The following is a 22967-nucleotide window of genomic DNA, read 5'->3' on the forward strand; positions in this document are numbered from 1 at the left end:
TTATATTTGATTATTTTCATATATATACGTATGATAGCTTTTAGGATATTATTTGGTATTTGTCTTTCTTTTAATATATTAAATACAATGCTTCTTTTAACTTTGTCAAAAGCTTTTTCAAAGTCAATAATCAACAAAAAAATAAAAATAAAAATTGTCCCAGAAAATCATTGTTTCTTGTGAGATGCATTCGTTTGAAAATGAGCAACTGTGTTGCTCATTTTCAAACAAATGCATCTGAAAACGAAGAAAAGGAAAAGATATGTAGGGTGAACTGTGTACTGGCCTCTCTCAATGAGTATGTAATAATACAAAGGATTATTCTTAATAAAGGAGTAATAAGCAAAAAAGCTTTATACAGTTTTAATATTTTTAATTGTACTAATGCCACACATGATGATTAACAATAGTACAATTAAAAATATTAAAACTGTGTAAAGCTTTTTTGCTTATTACTCCTTTATTAAGAATAATCCTTTGTATTATTACATACTCATTGAGAGAGGCCAGTACACAGTTCACCCTACATATCTTTTCCTTTTCTTGTAGATAAACTTATACGTTGGTTATACATGACTTCAAATCTTTCAGGAAATGACAATGACAAAATATTAATTAATAAACTTTAATCAATACCTTCCAACATTTTGGCAATGTTAAATTGCCATCTTCTGAGAACATAAAACTATGATGTGCACACACAGGCACTAACAATAAGCAAATGAGGCTGACGAAGGCAACTGGCATTGGTCCTAGTCCTAAAGGTGCCTTCCCTAGCAGGCTAAATTGGGTTGTCTTGACTGTTGAGCTGATGTTCTTAGGATGCATGCTTCCCAGATTTACACAGTCTCATGCACCCAAATTTGTTGAGGTTTAGGAAGTTTTTTAGAGCTGAGGCTGATTTCAAGAATAATTGTTCACATTTATATTTGTTGCAGTGTAGTAAAGTGGCTTTCTTCCAGCAATGGAAAAAAGCCACTTTTAGTGTATGGTCTGCAAGTCCTGAGAGTTGCTGTATTGGTGAAACCAGATGTAGTCTTTATGTTTAGATATCCTGATATTAGCTGTCCTGCCTGTTTGGCTGTAGTAGGATAGTTTACAACTGCAAGGGACCTGGTATACTCCAGGTAGTTCTAGGGGAAGTGGCTGGTCTTTGGTGGAACAGATAAAGGATGCCAATTTTTTATATGGTTTGTAACCTGACTACCTGTTACAAACCATATAAGAAATTGGCATCCCTTATCCACTCAACAGAAGGTCAAATTCTCAATGATTGGAGAAGAGCTCTCTCTTAGTACCACCTATAAAAAAGGGAATAAAACTGAATCTGAGAATTACAGAGGAATTTCTCTACTAAGTGTTCCAGGTAAGATTTATGCAAGCATACTTGAAAAGAGGTTGAGAAAGATTGTGGAAGAGCAAACTTGGTTTCAGGCCAAATAGAGGCTGTCAAGATCAAATTTTCACTTGAAGATAAATAGCTCAGAAATCGTGGGAATATGACAAGGACCTGTACTTAAGTTTTTTAGATCTGGAAAAAGCATACAACAAGATGCCCAGAGAAAAGCTTTTCAAAACACTACAGTTATATGGGGTGAATGGAACATTATATGTTCTATTATATACATAGTCTTTTAAGTTGTCAGTTAGCAGTTGAAATTGAAGGAAATATAGGATGATGGTTTGATGTAAACTCAGGGGTAAGACAAGGATGCACATTATCTCCACTCTTATTCATCATCTATATGGATCACATTATGAAAGAAAGTGGTATCAGGTCTGATATTAGAATTGGAGATATCAAACTTAGCTCTTTGCTTTATGCAGATGATGTTCTCCTAAAGACATCTGGTACAAGTCTCCAGGATTCATTAACTAAATTGAATAACAGCTGTAACAAATTTGGCATGAAAATCAGCAATGAAAATAGGCAGGAGTATAGAAAATTTCAGCTGCATTCTGAATGGAGATCCTATAGAACAAGTAAAATATTTCAGCTATTTAGGCACAGTTTTTACTGAAGATGGCAAGTTAAATCTGGAAATAGACAATAGAATAAGCAAAGCTGGTATGGTGAGTAGCCAGCTGAATAAATTTATATGGAATAAGAAAGAAATTAGCCAAAACACCAAACTAGCAGTATACAAGACAGTGCTCAAACCAATTTTAAGTTATGGATCTGAGAGTTGGGTTAGAAATTGGTTCACTTCCCCAAAAATTAGGGAAGTGAACGGCACAATGGCACAAAAGTATCGAGAATGGCATATTTTTTCAGAAAGTAGCAAAATGATTTACTGCTATGTTTGCAAACTTTTTACACGTTCTATTACTAAATTTAGTACAGGATACAATGATTGGAAAAATCTTAAACCCACATTGAAAGAACATGAATGCTCTAAAGAACATATTTCCTCAATGTTGATTTTAAAAAAAAAAGATTGTCGATAACTGGATGTATTGATTCTCTTTTGATTAATCAGATTAATATTGAACAAAAATATTGGTGAGATGTTTTAAAAAGAATTGTAGCCACGTAAAGTGGTTAGCAAGTTAGGTTTAGGATTTCAGGGGCACAGAGAGGATGAAAGTGGTGGTGGTGTTAACAAAAGAGGAAATTTTATAACTTGTATAGAATATTTATCACAGTTTGATGAGTTTATTAAAAATCATTTAACAAGATATATCGGAAGCAGGAAGGTTAATTACTTATCTCATACGATATGTGATGAATTTATTGCTTTAATGGGGACTGAAGTAAAGGAGAAATTAATTTTGGAAGTTAGAGAAGCTCTGTATTATTCGTTGATTGTCCATTCCACACCCGATGTGAGCCACATAGACCAGTTAACTTTTATATTGAGATATGTAAATAGTAAAGGAGATGTGCTGGAATGGTTTTTTTGGTTTTCTGCAATTAAATAACCATTACACAAAAAATTTAGAGGAACTCGTTTTTAACAATTTAAATGCTCTATCTTGATATAAAAAATTTGGCCAAACATATGACAGTGCAGCAAATATGGATAGAAAATATAATGGTCTACAAGCAAGAATTAAGATGTTGAACGAATCAGCAATTTTCATTCCATGTTCCACTCACACACTTAACATTATTGGAAACTCTGCTGCAGAAGCTTGTTCAAAGGCTGTTTATTATTTCGATTTCGTACAGAACGTATATAATTTTTTTTTAAATCTACGCAACGATGGAATTTACTTACAGACAGTTTTGCCGATACAAATTCCAAACATATTAAAAGAATCAGCGACGCAAAATGGTCATCATGAGCTGATGCTGTATCTGCTTTGATATTAAATTATAAACATATTAAAACTGTTCTTATTAAAATAGGCGAAAATGAACTTGAGAAACCAGATAATAGATTGCGCATGCCAAAACATTGTCAAAATATTTCGATAAATACGAAATTGCAGTGTTAACAATATTGTAACAATAACAATGGGATAGATTATTGCAAAGAATAAATAACACAAGTCTTTCGCTTAAAGAAGTTCAAACACATTTGTTGCAATGTGTAAAACTTTTAAAATCTTTGCGTAATTTTATAATGGATGTACGAAATGATTTTGAAACCATGGAACGACAAGCAAATTTATTAACTGATGAAACAAATTATGAAATAAACTGGATAAAGAAACAAAAAAGACATTTTGACGAATTAAATACAGCATCAAATAACATGAATGAGACAATTCTAAACAGGTCGCAAATTGCTCATCGTAGATACTCATAATATTATTTGTGATAGATTAAGTACCGAAATTTCCACCAAAATTAATATGTATTCTAATGTGTTAAGTCATTTTCAATTATTTTTTGATCACAATATGAGTAAAGATGACATAAACGATTGCATTTCTAATTTGGGAAATATAAGAATGATATTGAAATTAGCTATTTCAATGACGAAGTACTGTCGTGACGTTCTATTTTCATGTTATGTTCTAAATCCGCCATCTTGGTTCAAGTCACTCTTATCAATATAACAACTAATTGCAAATTGATCTCCAAAAGAAGGGAAATTTATAATTATACTGCGCCACCCTATTTTTAGATTAGTCTATATAAAACAGTAGGATCAATTCTTAATTAGGTTAGCAGTCTTCTCATTAGGCCAAATTATTTATCATTCTACTTGGGGCACCCGCAAGATTCAAATTTTTTTATGAATGGTGCAATAAAAGGGAATTCAGGCAAACACAATATTTAGATTGACAAAATAAAATATTTAATGTACGATATATAGCAAATACATGAATTCTACTTTTAAATGAAACAATACAAATAATTTAATATATCTTGCTAAGTCACTCATTCCAATTCAATGTTCTAAACTTTAACATACAATTCACTGCTTCAAAATTGTAAATTTTCTTAATTCAAGTTAATAAAACAAAACTTCTCATTTGATCAGTCTGCACACATCTATCAGTTGTACTTAATGTTTAAATTCACAGCAGGCACTAATCAAGGTAGACATTATTCCAAGCAATCTTATTTCGGACCTTGAACTTCGAAGATACGCTATAGTTAATATTAGAATAAACAAACATGTATGACTACTCTTACCAGATACAATCTTCAATACATCAATTTATTGCGAGCACACTTATGAATTAACTTATTTGAGCTAGCGGAACACGTTAAATAAAATTCTCCAACGCTTTAACTGAACTACTGTTAATCGCGCTTCACTACTCTAAACGACAGCAATAAGGTACTGATGTCCTTCCTTGTTTACTTTTCTGCAACTAGATAAATTCATTATATTCTTCTCAGGGCAATATAGAATTAAGACGTAATCCTAGATTAACTGGAACTAATCAGAATTTCCCATTGAATGTCCAGTTCTTTATTTATCCGATTACGACATCAATTTTCCTCTATAACAACAGCTGATTTCACTTGCAGTTGAGTATAAGATTCACTACGTTTCTTGCTTACTTCTAAACACTATGCTCTTGGATTTCTGCCCTAAAGAATTTATAATTTTCTTTCACTTCTATGCTTATATCCTACTTTCCTTCAGGCTCCGCAAAACTCTTCCCTTTTCTTTCTATAAAATTCTTATTGCCTCCCTTTCTCCTTTCTGGTTCCAAGGTCACGCACTCTTCGACTGATGCTTGTTTATTTCATGCGTCTCCATGACAATGCATGAACGTAAACATTTCGCTAATGTAATACAACGCTCTACTCTTACATAAGTGATTACATAACGTTAAATTTTCACAAATAAGAATAAACAGAATATTTGAGCTACTTAATCAGCTCTTTCATTATGTATACAATTATTTATAATACACTTTTCGTTACTTTACATATATATTTTAGTTATCATAAATTTCTACACATTATTATTTAATAAATTAATAGTAGGTTAAGTTTAGAATAAATATTTAAATAGTAATCCTTAATTAAGGAACAATAAATAATCTTTATACAAATTATGATTAATACATAATAAGCAATGTTAAATGTGAATGAAAAAAAATAAATTACACAACATAGTTTCATTCACAATTTAACAGTACATCATTTCTTAAAATACATAAAAGAAGAAAAAATCACATGTCCATTTCAAATGTACAAAACAATCATTAACGGATTGCAATCAACTTTTCCAAATGTAGGAACAATACTAAAAAATTTTTTAACAATGCCTATTTGTAATGCTTCTGCAGAAAGATCTTTTTCCGTCCTTAAGCATGTCAAGAATTATTTAAGAAATTCATTGGGGCAAGATCGACTATCAAATTTGTCACTGATGTTTATTGAAAATTCTGTATTACAAGAATTAGAATTTGATTTATTAATTAACAAATTTGCTGCTGCAAAAGTAGAAAAGTGCCAGTATATTTTCATAAAATACTTACGTACAAAATACAGACTGTACCTGAATGTGATTATAATATTATCGAATTGTTCCAATAATATGTAATTTACAATTAAAGTTACATAACTATTTTCATATTTATATGTATACAAAACATTTTATAATTTTTGTTGTGAAGTAATTATTGTTATGTATGTGTATGCATTGTGCAATTATACAAAAAATATTTTAAAAAAAATTAAAATGAATTGTTTGTAACTTAATAATTTAAAGGGCCCTGAAAATCGCAACTGCCTTGGGCCCCTTAATGCCTAAATCTGCCACTGGCTCACAACTAATATATTGATTTGGAGGATAATTGTTGATTGGAGATTAATAAAATGTAAACTTAATCATATTGTGCTGTCAGTAGCCTGACCATCCTTTAAGGATACATAACAGGAAATTGATTATGATGAAGGTTATGCATACATTATTTTTTTAAGTGTAAATTTATTTTAAACATGGTGAATATGATATCTAATAAACTATTTGACAGTAGTGAGGTATTATTATATATGAAAATAGCTGCTTGTGAAAGTCAATGTAATATTAGACATGTTGCATTTTCTTTGACAATCTGAAATTTTACCTACTCTCTATTAGAAATATTATCAAATCTTAATAACTAGTGAAAACATTTTGTTCATCAGTGGTATTGGAAACTGATAGTTAGGTAACTTTTTATTTCTCTTTTAGTAGTAGAAATTTCATTTATTATATCCAGATGTTTTAAACATCTTACTGTTTATTAATATCTAATACATTAGACGAATAGAAGCACACCTCATGGAGAGTGCCACTGTGAAAACTAGGGAGCCAAGTGAAAAGCCATTAGGAGCTGTATTATCAGGTAAATGATGTGTTCCATTTTTTTTCTGATTATTTTATAATAATAAGAAATATTCTAATTTTAGTAATACCTGATATTTGAAAATGTTTTGCTATTTGAAAGAAATTTTTGATTCGTAAACATTAATGCAGGAAATACTAGAAGAGCTTTATATATCTTTTCGTTAATGGCTCAGAACCTTTTTAAAATTACCATGTCCATGGTATACTGCATATGTAATATACCAGTTATGTTTAGTTAGATTTGGCTTTGCTTCTCTTAATTTCTGTAGCTTATAATTTAATAACAATAATTTCCCAAGTGATTACTTTTTCCAATTTTTTTGCGTATTATATGACTGTATTTCATCATCATCATGTGTATCAAGGATTTAGGCCTAGCATGGCCTTTCCTGCCTTAGAAGTAATCGTTGAATCGTTTAAGAGGACGTCCTGGTGTTCTTTTTTCCTAATGGCTTTTACTTTAAGGCTTGTTTTGGTAATCTTTCTGTTTTCATTCTTTGAACGTGTTCCATCCATTTATGTTTATATTTTTTAATTTTTTCTATTACTGGTTCTTGGTTTAATTCTTTCATAATTTCTTCATTTCTTTTGTGATCAAATAGGGTATACTTTGCAGTTTTTCTCATAAACTTCATTTCTGCTGTTGTTAATCTTTGTTTGTCTTTTTGTTTTATTGTCCAGATTTCGCTTCCATACATTAAGACTGGTAGGGCTAATGTATTGTATACTTTTAGTCTGGTTTATTTTTGAACTAGGTTTGATTTAAATATAGAGTTAATTACACCTGTTATTTTTAAATGTATTCAAAATATATCATATCAGAATCACATAAAATCATATCAAAATTCAAATTATCCATGTCTCACTCTGGTATTTGCCAATGATAATTTAATCTCACCACAAAGCATAAACCCTTTGTGATTCTCACATAAACAGCATGCATAATTGTTCATTTGACTTTTATGTTTTCCATATTTAAAATTATATTCATTAATAAATTAAAGTATTCAAAGTTATCCTACAATTAATTGCATTGGACCAATTAAGATGAGTGCTGATCGCTATGCACTCTTAAAACTTTCATTCGTGTTACAAAATTCACATCAATAAAATTGATGTGAATTTTGTAACACGAATTGCACGAATAAACTACATGACAGCACATCCAACCTAAATGGGCATGTGACACTTCTGATATATATATATATATATATATATATATATATATATATATATATATATATATATATATATATTTAGTATCTATTCATCACTCTTCCTTAGTAACCTTTCAGCTGCTGAAGAGCACAAAAAATTATGCTCTTCAGCAGCTCATTCGATATGTCTAAATGAAATTTATCAACCAAGGTAAGCTTCCTTTTACAAAAGGCTTTACTACTCATTAAAAAAAAAAATTGTGCTTTATGGTCTTTGATTTATTTTTCAGACTCAGATATAAGTTTCATATATCTAACATTTTATGTGCTAGGCTTTCTGTGAATGGAACTAGGTAAAATTATTGAAAATGATGTAAATGATAGTAAGAAATTAGCTCCATAAGAAATGAGTTTTATAATCTCTCAATAAATTGCTACATTCCAATGTAAACATTTTCCATAGCTGATTAACACATTGTTGAAAATTGCATTATACATTATGTAACTTGAGCACAGCATAAAAAGAGAGAGAGAGAGAGAGGGGGAAATGCATGCACAGCCTAGCAGAAGCTTTTGATGTATGGAAATATAGGAATCAAAAACATATAATAATGAGATACTGTACTAATTTTAATCGTTATTGCCTAAATTATTATTTTGCTCTCTTTCTGAAAATGAATGTTTCCTTTTCATTCTGCATTTTCAAAGGAATGTTGGGTAAGTGATACTTTTTCTCCTCTTAAATTTTTATTACAATGGAATATGTAAGCAGACATATCAAGAATTGTGTGATCGTTTCATTTAAATATTTCATCAGGCAGTCAATTACTGACTTTTTCTACCTGATACATTTGTGTTACTTGGGTGTTAATGTTCACTAATTAACAAGCATTTAGACAATAGGTAGCCAATATTTGTAATAAATATTGCAAATTTCAATCCTTTATAATTTCATGTTAGTTAAAGTGAATTATGCTTGGGATAATTAACTTTTAAACTTAATACTCTTCTTGTAAAGTGCTAGTGGATTCCACAACTTGACGAATCCTGGATTTTTAGTTCCAGTGTATTGTTTGGAAAAAGGTAAACAAATAATCTGAACCAGATAAAAAAAAAAATACAAAGGTAAATTATATTGAAAATCCAATATCTAAGCAGGCATGTTTCATTCAGGAATCAGAGGTCTGATTGATACTGGTGCATTTTTATAATTCTCTCCATTTAAACAAGTTAAGAGATTTATGAATTAATTCCTTTTTACATCTTATTTAAAGGTTTATATAAGAATAAGTTAAGTATTTTTTAATTTTTACAAGCAACAAAGTTTAAACTGTCTAAATGCTTGTACTTGCTTTGGCATTACATATACTAAAATTGGAACGATATAGAGAAGATTAGCATGGCCCCTGCAAAAGGATGACATGCAAAATCGTGAAGCATTCCACATTTGTTTGCCAGCCTGGTTGGCCGAGTGGTTGGATCCTGTGGATTCAAATCCCACCATGGGCATGGATATTTGTGATTATGTGAAAATACTAGTGGTGGTAGGCAGTAGATGGCGTTTGTGTAGATGATGATGGAGAGATGTAGAGTAGGTACCCTCCCTCGATGTGCCTTAGTAAATTTATTATATTATATGACACCCTGGAGGTGTCATATAATATAATAAATTTACTTTAATCCTTTATCCAACTGTGAGCAAACAAAGTTTGCATCTGAAAGTATCTTCAGGACTGGGGTAAGGTAGTACAACACCATATATAATATGGTGTCATATAATAATAATAAAACTTTCATATTTAAGAAAGTTAAATTTATCATTTAAGCATACAAGAAAGTTATTTTGACTACAGTTTTTTTTCCTTAGCTTAAAATTATAAATTGGTAACTTGTTAAAAGAAAAAGAACTGAATATGCCTGTAAATTATTATAATGATCTAGCCATTAGCAATGCTTCCCTTTGACTGGAAAGACAGGTTCAAATACAATCTAAGATGCAAACCATTCTTAATGTAAAGGCTTTTCAATTAAAAATTAATTAGCCAGAGGTGAAAAGGTTTTTTCCGTCCTAAAATCTTAAGTTTTTCATCTTGCCAGACTGGCCAGAAATTACATTCAGTTGACACATAGAGTAGGCCATGCACATACAATTGTCTCCCCTGTCAGAGTATTAATTAGGTTTCTATGACGCCTAGATACTTGGTCATGACAGTTGAGTCTAATACATTGAGGCAGATGAGATGAGATTATCATAGTTTCATCAAAGTTAATGGGACCTTTACATTATCAGATGTCAATTTCCTTTACCATTTCTTACATATGAGGGTGGTCTGAAAAGTTCTCGGGCCTCCACCATAGATGGCAACACTATCGGCATTTTTTTTTTTCTAAGTTGGTACATTTGTCATAAGCATCCATGTGAACTTGCAAGTCATTCTATCAAGTAGTTTCTTTTATACAGTTGTCTGAAGCAAAAAGTGTTGTCTGTATCCCTTGGATACAGACAACACTTGGAATGGAATGCAATTTTATCCCTTGGAATGGATAAAATTGAGTATCGTGCGGATGCATGAAACAAATTTTACACCAAAACAAATTCATTTGTTAAAATTCTTTGTAAAAGAAGGTTTAATGCCAAAGCAAATTCACTCAAAGTTCATAAAAGTTTATATGGGCACTCTTCTCCTTCGTTTTCAAAAATTAAGAAATCGGCTGCTGAGTTTAAATGTGACCGTACCAGCCTCGAAGATGATTCACATGAAGGACATCCAAAAAATGTAACAACACCAGAAATCGTTGGTCAAGTGCATGATATGGTATTGAATGACAGGCGAGTCAAAGTGCATGAAATTGCTGAGACTATAGGCATTTCAAAAGAATGTGTAGGATATACTTTGCAAATGAAAAACTTTGCTCAAGACAGGTACTGCACAGATCAAAAATGCATTCGCAAGAAAATCTCTGAAAGTGCTTGAAGTGTTCTAACATGAATTAAACTGATTTTGTGCATCATGTATTACTGCGGATGAGACTTGGATTCACCATTGCATGCCAGAATCCAAATGGCAGTCAAAACAGTGAACAGAAGCCAGTTGTTCAGTGCCAAAGAAGAAGATAAAGCCTGTTCCATCAGCAGGAAAGGTCTTGGCATCAGTGTTTTGAGATGCTAAAGGCATTTTGTTTGTTATCTTGAAAAGGGTAAAACAATAACCGAAGAAATATTATTCTGATTTTCTAACCAGACTAGACGAAAAAATTTGTAAGAAAAGACCCGGTTTGCAAAAGAAAAAATCATCTTTCATCAGGACAATGCACCTGCCCACAAAAGTGTTTTGGCAACAGAAAAATTAAGAGATCTGCACTATGAATTGTTGGAACATCCACTCTATTCCCCATATTTGGCTCCCTTTAACTTCTATCTCTTCCCAAAACTAAAACTCTTCCTCGCTGGTCACCTTTTTTTCTTCAAATCAAGAGGTGATTGCAGCTGTAGAGGGGTACTTTGCAGATCTTACTGAGAACCACTAAAGGGACAGGATAATGGCACCGGGCATCGTTCAAATAAATGTATTAGCCTTAAGGGAGATTATGTTGAAAAATAAAAATAATTTTGAATTTATAAATTCGTTTTTTCATTGTTATGCCAAGAACTTTTCAGACCACTCTCGTATAGTAACCTCTTGCTATTACCAAAAAATCTGACCAAAACTCCACATGTACAGTGGTGTGTTAATTGGATTTTCTGCTATAAAAAAAAACTATTCCTCTGGTTCCTACAAGTTTGCTGTAGTGAGAATCAACTATATCATCTTCCTCTTAACATATTAAGCTCAGTGGACCATCATAACCAAGTAACTTTGCTTCATATAATTAATACTATGATAGGTCAGTTATATTATATTTCTTATATTACAAGATTAATTTCTTTATGCATGTAACTGTTTATATTTCACTGATTCCCCCCCCCCCCCCCCAAAAAAAAAAAAAAAATTAAGAGCGACTAACTTTTAGAGAGAGATAGAAGAGGTGGAATGTATTGGGAACGAGATGAGAAGTATGAAAGATGAGATTAGGAGAATGGAAGAGATGAATGCAAGATGAATCAGAGTAGGATTGAGAGAGAGTTATGGGAATGATAGAAGAGGAGAGAATAGAAAGTAGGAGAGAGGGAATGAGAGAGGTATGGAAATGGTAGATAGGAGCAGTAGAAAAGAGTGAATGAGAGAGAGTTATGGGAATGATAGGCGAGAATAGAAACAGTAGAAGAGAGGGAATGAGAGAGCAAGAGTTATGGGAAGGATAGAAGAGGGGAGAATGGAAACAGTCAGAGAGAGAGGAAATGAGAAGAGTGCAACGGAGTGCTGAAACCAGGGATAGAGTGATGCTAGGACAGCGGGTAAGTAGGGGAACACAGAGAGAAAGGGTTAGAGGAGAGAGAGAGAGAGAGAGAGAAAGTTAGGGATGCAGGTGAGCAATCAGGGAACAGAGGGTAAGAGGTGTGATGTATGGAGACTCGATGATCCGTGGTGTGCAAGATAGGATGCTAGAGGAGTGTTTGCCTGGAGGAAGGATAGAAAAAAATTAAAATTAAGATAAATGTGGATATGGCAATTAAGAGGGGGTGAAAGGATGGATGAAATGATTGTGATGGTGGACACGAATGACTTGAGAGGCAATGTAAATCGGGCAGCGAGAGATCTGAGATTCTTGCTTGAGGTTGTACAAAAGAAAATGCAGAGAAGAAAGATTGTGTGTGTGTGTGTTGCCCAGGTATGATAGTGACAAGCTGAGCAGACGAGCAGTACTACTGAATAGCATAATAGTCAGAATGTGTCAGAAGAGAGGATTGGAATATGTGGATGCTTGGAGGGCATTTGAGGACAGAAGGAAACTGTATGCAAGAGACTGCTTACATTTGAATGAAGAAGAGCGAAGGCATCTGGAGCGATTGCTGTTTTCTGAAGGAGTCGGTGTGTCAATGCAGGGAAAGAATTCCCAGGGTGGATGGTAGCAGGGGGTGGCCTTTTGTGGGAATGAGTGCTTGGGGGAAGGGGGGGGGGAACAACATCAGGTAACACTGAGTCCAGTGCAGTCTAGAGGAAATAATGATAGGTATAGAATTTATGCTTTATACTAATGCCAGGAGTATCTGAAATAAAGGAGTTGAATTGGTGGCGCTGATAGCATCAGCCTAGCCAAAGATTATTGAGATCTCTGAGACATGGTTGACGGAAGATGATATAATAGGAATTGAAGTAGAAGGATACAGCATTTTTCGGCAGGATAGGAAAGGAAAAAGTGGTGGTGGAGTACTGCTTATGATAAATGATGATTTATGTCCTCTAAGAGTGGAGGCTTTGGAAGGCAGTGACACTAATGGTTTTGAAAGCATATGGTGTGAGGTAGAAATGGCCAAGACGGGATATTTAGTGGAGTGTTGCTACAAACCAAGGAGCACAGAGGGTGGGGAACAGGAGACATTTAGGCAGTTGAGCTTGGCAAGTGCAAGAAGAATGATTGTTATGCAGATTTTAACTACAGCAGTATAAGCTAGGAAGATGAAAATGCATGTAGTAATAAGGGAATGGAATTTCTAGACTTCTTGAGGCACAAATGTCTTAGGCAACATGTAATAAGAGGGAACAAGAGTTTTGGATTTGGTCGTAGCATCAGAAGAGCTGATAATAACTGAGATAACATCTCTCCTCCCCAGTTGGAGAGAGAGTGACCATGTGGTTTTGACTTGGAAGATGAATAGACATGCAGGAGTATCAAAGAAAAGGGAACGTATGTGGAATTATAAGGCAGGTGATTATAATAGTCTTAGATATCAACTAGGAGGGCAGTTCCATGGAGAGCAGAATTGGAAGGCCAGATATCATTAGTGCTTGGGAAATTGTGAAGGAATATTTGCTAGCAGCAATAGTAAGCTGTATTCCAAGTGAAGAAGTGGACACAATTTGGTGTAAAGTGAATTACAAACAATATCAAACAGGAATTGCAGCTGAAAAAGAGATTATGGAAGAGATACAAGGAGAGGGGTGGAGGGCAGATGCATGAAGAATATACAGGCCAGGAGAGTGACTGGTATGGTGAGAAAGGCAAAACTGGAATACGAGAAGCGATTGGCACTAAGATCCAAAGAAAATCCTGGGGAATTTTTTAGCTATGTGGCCAGTAGGAGGTGAAATGATTGTGGAAGAATGACATTGCGGGATAAAAATGGGAATAGAGTGACTGATGCAGAGGACATAGTGGAGTTATTCAATGAGCACTGCATTGGAGTATTTCATCCTGGAGAAGGTTTTAATACTAAAGGGATAGGGCAGATTCAGGGTTTAGAGGTGCAAGAGGAGAGTGTGTTCCAAATACTGAGTACTCTAGATGTCAGTAAAGCTGTGGAACTGGATGGTATTTCACCATGGGTTTTGAGAGAATGTGCTGAAGAATTGACAGCTCTATTGACCTGGCTCTTCAATAAAAGTCTGGCTGTGGGAAAGGTACCCAAGGAATGGAAGGAAGGTAAGATAGTGGCATTGCATAAGGGCAGACAGGAAGTGTCTAATTTTAGGCCAGTTTGGGTGTCATCAGTAGTTGTTAAGGTCTTGGAGAAATTAGTGAGGGACTATATACAGCATTGGACAGATGAGGGTGATGTTATCTGTGAGAATCAACATGGATTTGTTAAGGGGCACTCATGCTTTAGTAATATGATTGCCTGTTATAATAAAGTGACAAGAGCAGTTGATGAGGGAAAGGCATATACTGCCCTTTTTTTGGATTTTGCAAAGGCATTTGACAGGGTGACACATGTTAAGCTGATATTTAAGTTGCAACACATGGGCTTAAATGTCGTGTTAGTCAACTGGATTCAGAATCGGCTGTCTGATAGGTATCAGAGAGTTGTGTATGGTGGGACAATATCAAGGAAGCGGAAGGTTACAAGTGGGGGTTCCATAGGGCTCGGTACTGGCACCTGTATCATTAAACCTTTATATCAATGACATTGTCAATGGATTGCAAAGGGATATTCAGTTGTTTGCGGATGATGTGAAGCTGGGAAGGATTATCAGTAGTGGTGCAGATGTGGTAGCCCTGCAAGAGGATTTGAATAAACTAGACAGATGGGCAAATGAACGGGGATGTCGGTTCAATGCAGCAAAATATAAAGTCTTGAAGTTTGGGAGCCATCGATGGGAGGCTGCATACTCGATTTGAGGAGCTGTACTGGAGGAAGTAGGAGAGACAAGAGATCTGGGGGTGATGATTGATAGAAAACTGAAATTCAGGGAGCATATTGCCAAGGTGGTGAAGATAATCCAGAGGATTTCGGCAATACTGAGAAGGACGCTGACCTGCAAAGATAAAAGAGTTATCATTCTGTTGTATAAGACCCTGATCAGACCACACTTAGACTATTGTTCTCAAATTTGGTCCCCAGGATTTGAAAGGGATAAATTAACTGTGGAAAGGGTATAGAGGTGGATAACAAAGATGGTTTCAGGACTGTACAATGTTAAATGAGGGAATGTGGACTTCAGGGTTTTGTGGATAGAAGGAGAGGTAATATGATCTGGACTTTTAAACTGTTGAGAGGCAGTTACAGGGTGGTGGACATTGGGGGGTTCTTTTGCTTGGTGGAACAGCGAGAAGGAGCGATGACAAGGGGCCATCTTTGGAAGTTACGAAAGGAAGCTGTGAGCAATAGGGCGAGGAGTGGTTTCTTTGCGCGGAGGGTGGTTGAATTGTGGAATGCATTGCCTGAGAGAGTCATGATAGCAAGAACAGTCAATGAGTTCAAGGAGTAGTATGATAGACTTTGTGTTTCCTAAGAAGGACCTCCCACAATGAATCTTTTGACTCCATGAAGGCCTGAATAATAATAATAATAAAATAATAATAATTAGGATCATCAAAGCACATCAGAAAATTAATTCTAAAGGACTCAGGACACTTACAGTAGTAAGTATTCTGAGCTAATGCCTAACCTTATGAATGGGAACTAATGAATTTGAAACAAACTGCCAGGTCTGTGCAGTTTTGATAAAAGTACTAATAAGAGAAAATGTGTTCATTTTCTCTCTTCACTTCATCATTTCGGATAGTTCTTTTAAATAGTGCATTAAAATATTGTATTCTTTCTGGAAGTTCTCACAATGCTATTACTTCCAGAGACCTTGGATTTCTTGGTAAAAGTTGATTTGCTTACTTAATGCTCTACAACAGTGTTTTTCAAACTTCAGATATCCACGTACCCCTTCTTAAATTTTCATTATTACTAAGTACCCCCTTATTAAAATAATAATAATAAATAAAGTATATTTCATTGTAAATGTCTATTTTATTTTAATTTTTATGTTCATGTAAACAAAAAATATGATTTATTTTTAATAGAACAAAATTTGGAATAGGTTCCTCTTCATTTCCCATCCATCAAAATCCACATTTCAAGTAATGCATATCATACTTACGAAGATTTTTCATCTTCTTCTTAGTTGGTTCTCTAGAGATGTCGGACGACACATCCTTATCAATTTCATTTGATCCAGATACAATATCAATGTTTTCTTGTTGCTTACAGCTACTTGTATTTGCTATATTGCTCTCTTTTGTGCATTTTATAAATCCAGTTTTTAACCAATGATACATACTTAAGAATTTGAAAGCTAAGAAATTACCATATTCACTCGAATATAACTCGCACTTTTTCTCCAAAATTAAAGCTAAAAAATCATGGTGCGAGCGAGATATATGTGCCGATAGACAGAAGTGGAAATGGAACCATCTTGTTTTTGTTGGATGTGTATATCAAGAAAGGAGATACCTTGTAATGATTCTTTTTCTAGTGTAACTATACACATAGAGGGATTCCAATGTAAGCATGCACACTAACTGTTCCTTTGAATGTAATTCCTAGTATTGTTTATAATAACTGTACTGATGATGACTTAAGATACTTAAGATGTATGAATTTTTAGTTATGAATATTCCACAGGTTTCACTATATAATAGAGCCTTAAGAACTCCTGAATCACTTCATGCTTAGCATGGTAGGATAATCTGAGAGCTGCATCACAGTTCGAAGTAAACATATTCAATGTCTCTCCACATAGTCTTCTGTAATTGCTGCACATTAATTCCTTAACTACATTCTTAGGAAATTTGTTAACTTTTGCAAAAACATATTGCAATTTAATTTGTACGAAATTTATAACACATTTTTTGTGTAATATAATTTATTAATATGCTAGCAATAAATTTATGTCCACATTTAACTTAGTCATGAACATTTTTTTCATATAAGGTAAAAATTTAGTTTGCCCTTAGCTTTGGGACACCAGTGTATAAGGACTATCACATAATATAAATTTTATTGCTTAATACGTTACAAGTGGAATACACCAAACAATAAATAAAAATATATTAAATTAAATAAAGTGCATTATAAGAAAGATTCTTAATTACAGATTTTTTCCTTAGTTTAAATAGATTTTTAAAATATATGTTCTATCTTATTTAATGCTAAAATCATTCATAAAAACAGCTTAAAATATCAGATAGCAGAGAAATTATCCTAAGGAAGCGGAACAGTGGTAAGTGATTCTGTATGTGATTAATTAATGTATGTTAGATGCCAGAAATGTGGTTTTTCTTTTGTAATCATGAAAGAAATTGAGTTTGAAGGAATTGCTATATAATTTTATTTAAATATTTTTGCTGATAAAAATGCTGTTATGAAAATAATATTCTACTAGATCAATGCCTCCCAAACTTATGGATGTGAAGGTCCCCTTGGAAAAATTAAAATATTTCATGGCCCCCATGCGAAAAAAAATTTAATACAGACATATTATTATAATATTTATTGTATTTATATTCAATACAAAAACATACACAGCGAATATCGCAAAAATCAAATGCAAATATTACATTTTTAACATCTTACATACACATTTGATATGGCACACTTAGTCTTAAAACATTATAAATTTGTTTTCATTATTTCACGGAGCCCCTCAACAAAACTAACAGCCCCCAAGGGGGCCATGGCCCACAGTTTGGGAAGTGCTGTTCTAGGTAATATTTACTTTGCAAATTTTAAATCATTTAAACATAATTTTCAAAGTGAAAATTCTTATTTTGTCAGTGTTAATAAAATGTTTCTCACTTCAGAACAATTAAAGGAAGCTGTTCTAGAAGATATTAAAGGTAAGATAAAGAACAAGATTTTTTACAGTTTTTTTTTCCTATTTTACTTTGACTTTTTCTAGTAATTTGTTTGCAAACTACTTGGTTAAATTTTTTAACCAAGTTAAATTTGATTATTTTCTGTTAGTTCTTTTATTTTATAAACTAGCAAAATTACTTATTACTGCTCTGGTCAGATTTATTTGGTTTGATAATGGATGAATAATGGATAGTTGATTCTTGAATAATTTATTAATTTTTTTTTCACTTTGTAGATATCTGTACTATATTTATAACATTCAAAAAATGCTAAATAAAATAGATAACGCACCAGTAGCTACAGCAAACCAAGTTGTGTTGCAGTTTGTATAGATTAAAATGTCCTGTATTGCTTCCAAGTGCATAATGCAAAAACACTAAAACACTCTTAACTATTGTTTTTGGTATATTACTGAAAAGAGGGGGAATTTCAGCTACAAACCTAACCTGCCTACTAAAATAGGGAGGCTATTCAGAATTTGCAATTGTATTGCCTATACAAGCTGTCCTACTCATTTAACATCTACCAAACAGCACTGAAGCAAGCCTTTCCCTCTAATAAGGGAAATCACCCATCATTCTGTTGTCCCCTTATCTTCACTTCAGTGCTCTCAGAAATAATTGGGAACATTAATAGCCAACTTCATTACACAGAAACTCACCAATGAATTAGGTATATGAATTCTTGGTTAGGAGTCATGAAAAAGTTTGGAGGAGTTGCTCTTGATATTTTGAACCTCAAATCATATCCACAACTTTACTGATGAAAGTAAAGTTCATACCTCTTCTTCATTTGAGAAACCTCGTCATTCTCTAAAATCAGTGTATATAAACCCCTTTAATGCATTGATTATAGAGATATCTCTTTAATGCATTGATTAAATGCATTAAACAGACTTCCTCACCAATCTCTAGTGGGGTGAACATAATCTAGTGAATTTCATTGCTATCAAAATACAGTTCTATCCTGTTTCTCAACAGAAAGATCTTACTTCACTCCCCATGACTGTAGATCGGGATATTATCAAAAATGATATCAGAATATTATCAAAGATGATATTCCAATCTCTAGTTATGATCAGTTTTTCTCTTCTAGGATTGACCTTCACATCCAGACGTTCTAATTATTCCTGTATCTAATCATGTAAGAACATGAGTAGCTGCTCATCAGTGTCCATACCCAGGATCAGCTCTATCTTATTGAACCATCTTCTCAGTCCTCTGTCACTTCATCTACATCTGTTCTTGGAATAGCCTTTCCCATACAAATTTTCCTAATGGATATAGTTTCCAGTTCTTCTACATTAATAGCCCTTCTTTCTTCATGATACTTGCCCACACATGCTACATTTATATAGATTTTGTGATTCTTGTATGTGTGAGATTGATATTTATATATATAAAAAACATCTCTGTCTTTAGAGTGTGGAAATTCAATGACTTTCCTCATCCAGCGGAGAATGCAAGGGATAACAGTATTTAAGGGACAAATGCAAAAAGATCTTGAAGCTTGGATCATCTGTATACAGCAATCCTTTCATTAATGCACCTAATGCATTCTTTAAAACAGGCATATTAATCAAAACGCACTAATCAAATATAATAACTTATGAGGAAAAGTATAATTCATTCCTCAAATTTCTGTTTGTTTTTTACCCTTAATTTCTTTTTTATAAAAGAATCAGAGTATGTCTCAGGGCCTAGTTAAAGGAAAACCATGAAGCTGAAAGACAAAACATATTCAGAATATAAATTTATTATTTTACTTCTTAACAGAGAATTGAGCTAATGTGGTTTGGTGGGCATTCTGTTTCTTTTTTTTTATATATATATATATACTGACGGTATGGACCTATTGCCTTTCTACCCTATTGCAGATTTTACTGCTTCATCAGAGTCATCCTCTAATCATTGCTGCTTAAAAACCTGAATTGCACGAAACATATTTTCGAATTGTTTCTGTGAAATCTCTTTTGGCTGACTGTCAGTGGTTAAATTTTCTTCATATTCTTCAGGATCTTCCTGATGTGAATCTAAATTTAGCATGTTGGAGGCACTTAGTTTCTCAGAATGAGATTTAATTAACTCTTGGTCGTTATCGTTGTCAATCTCATCAAAACCCAGATGTTGGCAATTTCCTCAACAATATTATCCATTTCATTTGAAAAGCCTCTAAAATCATTTGCACAATGTGGAAGAATGTGCTTCCAAACAGCTTGAATATTGCTAGTAGTAATTTCATTCCAAAATTGATGAATATTTTCAATAGCAGATTTAAAAATTTCTTCCAGAATTCTACTAATGTCATAGAATTCTTTCCAGATGCTGCTTCTATTGCCTGTTTAATGTTCTTCTCAGGTAGTATGCCTTAAAGGTTGGGATAATCCCCTTGTCCACAGGTTGTATGAGAGAAGTTGAATTTCGGTGCTAATCACTTGAATGTTCTCACACCATGACGAGAGGTAGAATGACCAGGTGCATTGTCGAAAATAAGCAGAACTTGAAAATCAAGAATATTTCGTTTGTAAAAATTCTCAACTGTTTGACGAAAATAACTTGTGAACCGTCTTTTGAATAAAGCTTTAGTAATCCATGCTTTCTTGTTAGACTTGCAAATAATGGGGAGGGAAGCTTGATTAATGCCTTTGAGGGGGGGGGGCCTAGGATTTTGTGCCCTATAAATAAACATGGGTTTTAACTTTAGATCACCTTCAGCATTACCACTTAAAGGACATTCTATCCTTTGCAACTTTATGATCAAGCTGAGACTTCTGTGATTTGGCCAGAAAAGTCTTAGAAGGCATTCACTTCCAAAAAAAGGCCAGTTTCATCAACACTAAATATTTGTTGATCACAATAGCCCCATTCTTCCACAATTTTTTTTTCAAAATCGCTGGATAATTTTTGCCCAACTCCTTATTTGCACTTGCAGTTTCGCCTGTGATTCGAATATTATGTATGCTATTTCTCTTTAGCAAACACTCAAATCACCCAGCACTAGCGTGGAATTCTTCTTTTCCATCATTGATAGCTATTTCTTTCTTTCTTGCAAAGAGACTTAATGCTTTTGATTTAATAAGGTCAGTGCTTAGCAGGATCCGTTTTTGGTTAAAATCTTCAGTCCATGCAGAAAGAAATCTCTCTAATTCAGTTATTATAATACTTTGATTTCGAGTGGTCTGCATGCATGATGAACTTGAAGCAGCTTTAACTTTGTATTCAGCAAGGGTGTTTAAGGGTCAAAGCTGTATAACTGAGAGGAGACCTCCACATAGCCTTTAAAGGAATGTGTAGAACCAACAAGTGCTTCTGACCAAATGTCCAATCCTCACCTTCTTGTGGTGTACCCTCTTAGGTATTTACCAGGATACTATCAAACGAGGATGGGCTGGAAAGTTGGGATTTAGCCAACCAAATTGTATTCTTATTGGCTTAAACCACAGTATTAAATGATGGTACAACATATGACAGAATTTCATGCCGGCTGGGGCATCGCCCAGTTGAACAATGCCCACGTTGTTTTTGCCATGGAATCAGGGTAAACAGTGAAAAGCCAGCTACTAGAACAAATCCTGGAACACATCCCAACTCAATATCACCAAAGTTAAAGATTGGTACTATCAACATAAGAAGCCTGAATGGCAAAGAATGGAGCTAGCTGAGGAATTGGATAAGTACCAGATCAACCAATAGGGGGCGACTAAACAAAAAATACAAAAGCTGGTGAGATCTTTTTGAGCAATAAATACAAAATGTTATATTCAGGCAATAACAATCAGGGAAAAGAAGGAATAGTTATAGTATTCGCCCCGGTTGGCCGAGTGGTTTGCGTACCTGCTTTCCAGCCAGAAGGCTGCAGGTTTGAATCCCACTGTGGGCATGGATGCTTGTGATTGTCTGTGAAAATAGTGATGGTGATCGCCGATAGATGGCATTGGTGTAAATGAAGGTAGTTGGGATTGGTGGAGATGGAGAGTTGTGGAGTAGGTGCCCTCCCTCGATGAGTCTTTGGACTCCCTAGACGTGTTATATAATAATAATATTCAACACTAAATGCGAAGCTAATCTTCTTGAATGGCAGGCAATATCAAATAGAGTGATGTGGGCAAATATCAGAATGCAAAACTGGACAATGAGACTTATTTGTGCCTATGGTCCCACAGAAGGTTCTACTAAGGTAGAAGTGGAGTAATTTTTGAAGCTTTAGAGAAAGCAACTGACACAATGAAAAATGAAAAGTTGGTCCCTGTTGGGAATCTAAATAGCAGAGTAGGAAATGATTATCAGACATACAAAAATATTTTGGGAAAATTTAGAGAAAAGTGCAAAGTTAATAATAATGGTAAATACCTGTTGAATTTCTGCTCAGGACATGGACTGGTTATTACTAGCACAATGTTCCAACATAAAAATGTGCATAAACTCACATGGAGAGAAGAGGCAAGGAATAAGAAAAGTCTCATTGACTATGTTATTGTTGATAGTGATGTCTTCTCCCTGGTGCAGCACACTAGAGTGTACAGAGGATTTGAAATTGGAAGTGATCACCATTTAGTCTTGAGCAGGATAAAATTGAATTTCATATTGAAAGGAAGAACATATAAAAAAGTTTTAAAGTGAATAAAAGTTGAGTAGCTCTCAGATCTGAACTGTAAACTAAAATGAACAAACATTATTGAAGAAAAAATGAAAGAGTTTGAGAACACTAACCAAACCTTGGAGATTCAGTAGCAAATCCTGAAGAAAATATTGATTCATCCCGAGAGGCACGTAGTGAGGTTGTCTGCAAGAATAGAAAAATCAGAACTCCATGGTGGACACCAGGGCCGCATTT

General features: G+C 33.9%; 1 protein-coding gene and 1 non-coding gene across 2 annotated transcripts in view; both read left to right on the top strand.

Annotated features, from left to right (window-relative positions):
• The window catches only part of Arp10 (Actin-related protein 10), a 175845-nt gene that overhangs the window by 92765 nt on the left and 60113 nt on the right, over positions 1-22967 (top strand). Inside the window, exons 7-8 of the mRNA XM_090400157.1 lie at positions 6665-6747; positions 18080-18115. Coding sequence (XP_090256283.1) covers positions 6665-6747; positions 18080-18115 — 119 coding nt within the window. The remainder of the gene's footprint in view (positions 1-6664; positions 6748-18079; positions 18116-22967) is intronic.
• Positions 9251-9357, top strand: LOC150101615 (U6 spliceosomal RNA). Its single transcript, XR_016549102.1, has one exon. It is a non-coding gene; the product is annotated as a U6 spliceosomal RNA (small nuclear RNA).

The sequence above is a fragment of the Typopeltis vanoorti genome, chromosome 11, assembly GCF_054136105.1.
Source record: "Typopeltis vanoorti isolate ZY-2024b chromosome 11, IOZ_Tvanoo_1.0, whole genome shotgun sequence".
NCBI classification, from domain to species: Eukaryota; Metazoa; Arthropoda; class Arachnida; order Uropygi; family Thelyphonidae; genus Typopeltis; species Typopeltis vanoorti.